At 41.6% G+C, this 4,417-nt stretch overlaps 1 protein-coding gene across 1 annotated transcript in view; it reads right to left on the bottom strand.

Annotated features, from left to right (window-relative positions):
• Window positions 1-317: 317 nt before the first annotated feature.
• Window positions 318-4,417, bottom strand: part of PGK1 (phosphoglycerate kinase 1) — a 125,804-nt gene continuing 121,704 nt past the window's right edge. The window contains exon 11 of the mRNA XM_024129456.3: window positions 318-703. Coding sequence (XP_023985224.1) covers window positions 672-703 — 32 coding nt within the window. The 3' untranslated portion in view covers window positions 318-671. The remainder of the gene's footprint in view (window positions 704-4,417) is intronic.

The following is a 4,417-nucleotide window of genomic DNA, read 5'->3' as shown; positions in this document are numbered from 1 at the left end:
GGGTACTTGAGTAAGAATAACTCCATCCCCTTGGAAGATCTTATTCAAAGGAGAGCAGTACTATTAAAACAGGAAGACAATTATTAATAGGCCTCCAATTGTATGAAAGGAAATTTTGTAGTTAAGGATGTTAGTAAATGCTCTATATAACAAAAAAGGTTGAAACTTTGGAGAACTCTCACTTGTATTCTCTGACTTCAGTATGTAAAAGATTATTCTGTTTAATATTTCTATATATTATCATTTATTTTACATTATATAGTCTATATATTTATATACTTATTTTCTATCCAAATTCTATTTCTTTATTTTTATATTATATATATATACTTCATATATATTTCCTAACTTAATTAAACATATATAAGATAATAAAAGGCCTTTGAGGTTAGCTAATATAAATATGTATTTCCCAGCTCACTTCAAGTTCCAGCTGTCTGTGATAGTTTCAAACAACATTGAGCTCTCCCTTCCCTGGCTAATTCTGGAACTTATTGCCTGTTTCAAATATTTTAATTTTCTGTTATATTCAGTTAAGCATTTTGTTTTATATAGGTGATCCCTCCTTTTTAATGTGTAGGCTTATTAATCTGGACCCCTTTATGCATTTTCCAAAAAAATAATGTTATAAAATGGTAGTTAGAGTCCAGCGCCAGTACTAGAAATCTTATTCAACACATCGTGTAGCTGAAACGCTGTTTATCTGCAATGACAAAAAATAAGAACATACTATTCTTAGTGTTAACTAAAACACAGTAACCACAGAGTACATTAAAATCCTTTCTTATTGAAAATTTAATGCTAGTACTTGAGGGGGAAAGAGACTAAATTAAAAGACAATGGAAAACGTAGTAGCTGGAGAATTCTTAAGAAACTTCTGGGCAGGCAGATGCATGGTATTTATTGGTCATATATAATTTCACTTTTAAACTTAACACTTTGTTTTAGATTTATTACCAGGTCTATTCTTTATTAACGGACTGTGATGTTTGTTTTTCCTCCTTAGGCTCACAAATTACAGAGGAATTCTCTGTGGGAATTGTGCAAGAGTTAGAAGACCATAGAAATATGACATCATGTGAGGAAACTATTGTCTGTGGTAGAATTAACTAAGTAAGAAAACTATAGGCTACAGGATGAATTAGGTTAGGGGATGATTGCAAAGAAAATGATCTTAGGTCAGTTATCTATTTTGGTCCCCAGATGATGATATCAGACCCAGGAGTTAGGCTGGAAGGGTGTGGGCAGGCTACAGAAAATGACTACACTATTGTCTTATTTGTTTTATTTCAGAATGCCCTTCTACAAAAAGAAAACTTACCTCGAGGTCAAGAAATGTACAGTAGCTTTCTTTTGTGTTCCACACAAGACAAAACAGCAGCCAATCACATAATAGATGCTAAATATATAGTAACAACATTATTTCATGTTTATTGTGGGGATTAAATGAATTAATGTGTGCATAATGCTTAGAACTGTGCCTGGCACATGGTAAAAGAGCAATATGTGTTTACTACTATTATTACTACTAGTACTACTAATATTAGCTTCCTTTGATTCAGCCTCTTACACACATCCCTGTAGGTTAAAAAGATGATGAAATTTGACCGGCCAACCTAATTAGAAGTTACCTTACAGTAGGTGTAGATTCCAGCCTCGACCTCAGAATTAAACTGGTCTTTTAAAAGAGGGGCTGAGGTTGGGCTGAAAGGAGCATAGAAATAAGCTCAGAATTCATAGTCTAATGTTGACTGACCTCTCTGTGCCTTCTTATTTAGTGAAAAGCCAGAAATACTGATAATTTTGTATCATCCTATGCTTGCATCTCTCACAGCCCATTTCCATGATCCCAATCCAATCATTTTATTCGTGAGAAATTTTACCTGGAATGTGCTTCTGATACACAATAGTAGACAACATTACTTTTTAATTGGCAACCACCAATTTACTCTGTTTCTATTAATTCTGCTTTTTTTAGATTCCACATGTAAGCGAGATCATACAGTATTTGTCTTTCTCTGTCTGGCTTATTTCACTTAGCATAATGCCCTCAAGATCCATCCATGTTGTCACAAATGGCAGATTTCCTTTGTTTTATGGATGAATAATATTCCATTGTGTGTGTGTTCCCTTTTCTCCATATCCTCACCAACACTTTTTATATCTTGTCATTTCAATAAGAGCCATTTTAACAAGTGTGAGGTGATATCTTCCAGTCTTCCACAATGGCACACTTGACTGTGGATGATTGTCAAAATGGGTGAGGGGGAGGGATAGTAGAAAACTCTAAGTCTGCCATGTTGGTGCCATCCAACATTTCTTAAGTGCCTACTGTGTGCTTGGCAATGCCTAATCAGGAGTAAAGCAAGAATTTGACCTCAGGTCCTTTGACTCAGACTTACTGCTATAAAAAATGCAATTTTACCTTCTATGAGAGAAAACTAACGATCATAAGATCACATGTTTTCTTTCAGCAAGATTTAGTTTGCCTTATCAGTGGCTTACATAATTAATATAGATTTCAAGGGAATAGAGAATATACTTTTTATCAAGGTAGAAGTTAAATTTAAACTGCACTTCTTTGGCAAGAGTACATTCCAGAAGTTTTTTTAAATAATTTATTTCCAGTTTTTAAAATATTTGTAACTTTGGAATTGGACCTTTAAAAGATTGTAGTAGGGAACTTTATTTGAAAAATGATACTTTTGAGGAAAAAAGTAGGAAGCACAAGCAGTTATGGACCAAAACCATGCATTCTGAATTGAAATCCCCAAATTATAAAGTGGTGGAGAAACTCTGAGGCTAAATTTAATTCTGGAAGATAAGCATTGCTTCATCATCTGGTTATATATCTGGAGTATTTTCCCACTTTTCAAAAAGGTTGAAAATAGTGTCTAAAAGTGTCTTAGCATATTTCTTTCAAAATGATTACACATAGCACAGTATAAAATGTACTTAGAGAGGCAGAGAGAAGATGGCGGAAGAGTAAGACGCGGAGATCACCTTTCTCCCCACAAATACATCAGAAATACATCTACACGTGGAACTGCTCCTATAGAACACCCACTGAAAGCTGGCAGAAGACCTCAAACCTCCCAAAAGGCAAGAAACACCCCACGTACCTGGGTAGGGCAAAAGAAAAAAGAATAAACAGAGACAAAAGAATAGGGACGGGACCTGCACCAGTGGGAGGGAGTGGTGAAGGAGGAAAGGTTTCCACACACCAGAAGCCCCTTTGCGGGCGGAGACTGCAGGTGGCGGTGGGGGGGAGCTTCGGAGCTGCGGAGGAGAGCGTAGTAACAGGGTGCAGACGGCAAAGCAGAGAGATTCCCGCAGAGGACCCGTGCCGACCGGCACTCACCAGCCCGACAGGCTTGTCTGCTCACCCGCCGGGAAGGGCGGGGGCTGTGAGCTGAGGCTCGGGCTTCTGTCAGAAGCCGGGAGAGGACTGGGGTTGGCGGCATGAACACAGCCTGAAGGGGGAGTGCACCAGGGCTTGCCGGGAGGGAGTGCGGGAGAAGTCTGGAGCTGCCGAAGAGACAAGAGACTTTTTCTTGCCTCTTTGTTTCCTGGTGTGAGAGGAGAGGGGATTAAGTGCACCGCGTAAAGGAGCTCCAGAAACGGGCGCAGAGCTGCCGAAGAGACAGGAGACTTTTTCTTGCCTCTTTGCTTCCTGGGGCGCGAGGAGAGGGGATTAAGCACGCCGCGTAAAGGAGCTCCAGAAACAGGTGCGAGCCGTGGCTGTTGGCGCAGACACCAGAGATGGGCGTGGGACGCTAGGGCTGCTGCTGCCGCCTCCAAGAAGCCTGTGTGCGAGCACCGGTCACTCTCCACACCGTGCCTCCTGGGAGCCTGTGCAGCCCGCCTCTGCCAGGGTCCAGGGATACAGGGACAACTTCCCCGGGAGAGCGCGAGGCGCACCTCGGGTTGGTGCAGCGTCACACCTGCCTCTGCCACCGTGGGCTCGCCCCGCATCCATGCCCCTCCCTCGACCCGGCCTGAGTGAGCCTGAGCCCCCGAATCAGCTGCTCCTTTAACCCCATCCTGTCTGAGTGAAGAGCAGACGCCCTTGGATGACCTACGCGCAGAGACGGGGCCAAGTCCAAAGCTGAACCCCAGGAGCTGTGCGAACAAAGAGGAGAGGGGGCGGTCTCTCCCAGCAGCCTCAGAAGCAGCGGATTAAAGCTCCACAATCACCTTGAAGTCCCCTGCATCTGTGGAATACCTGAATAGACAGCGAATCATCCCAAGTTGAGGAGGTGGATTTGGGAGCAAGAATCTTCTTTCTTTCTTTCATTCATCCTTTCTTTCTTCCTTTCTTCCTTCCTTTCTTCCTGTCTTCCTTCCTTCCTTTCTTCATACTTTTCTTCCTCCCTTTCTTCCTCCCTTCTTTCCTCCCTTCCTTCCTCCCTTTCTT

The sequence above is a fragment of the Physeter macrocephalus genome, chromosome 21 (assembly GCF_002837175.3).
Source record: "Physeter macrocephalus isolate SW-GA chromosome 21, ASM283717v5, whole genome shotgun sequence".
In the NCBI taxonomy this organism is placed as follows: Eukaryota; Metazoa; Chordata; class Mammalia; order Artiodactyla; family Physeteridae; genus Physeter; species Physeter macrocephalus.
The sequence above is the reverse complement of the archived record's forward strand: the minus strand, read 5'-3'. Positions and strand labels throughout refer to the sequence as shown.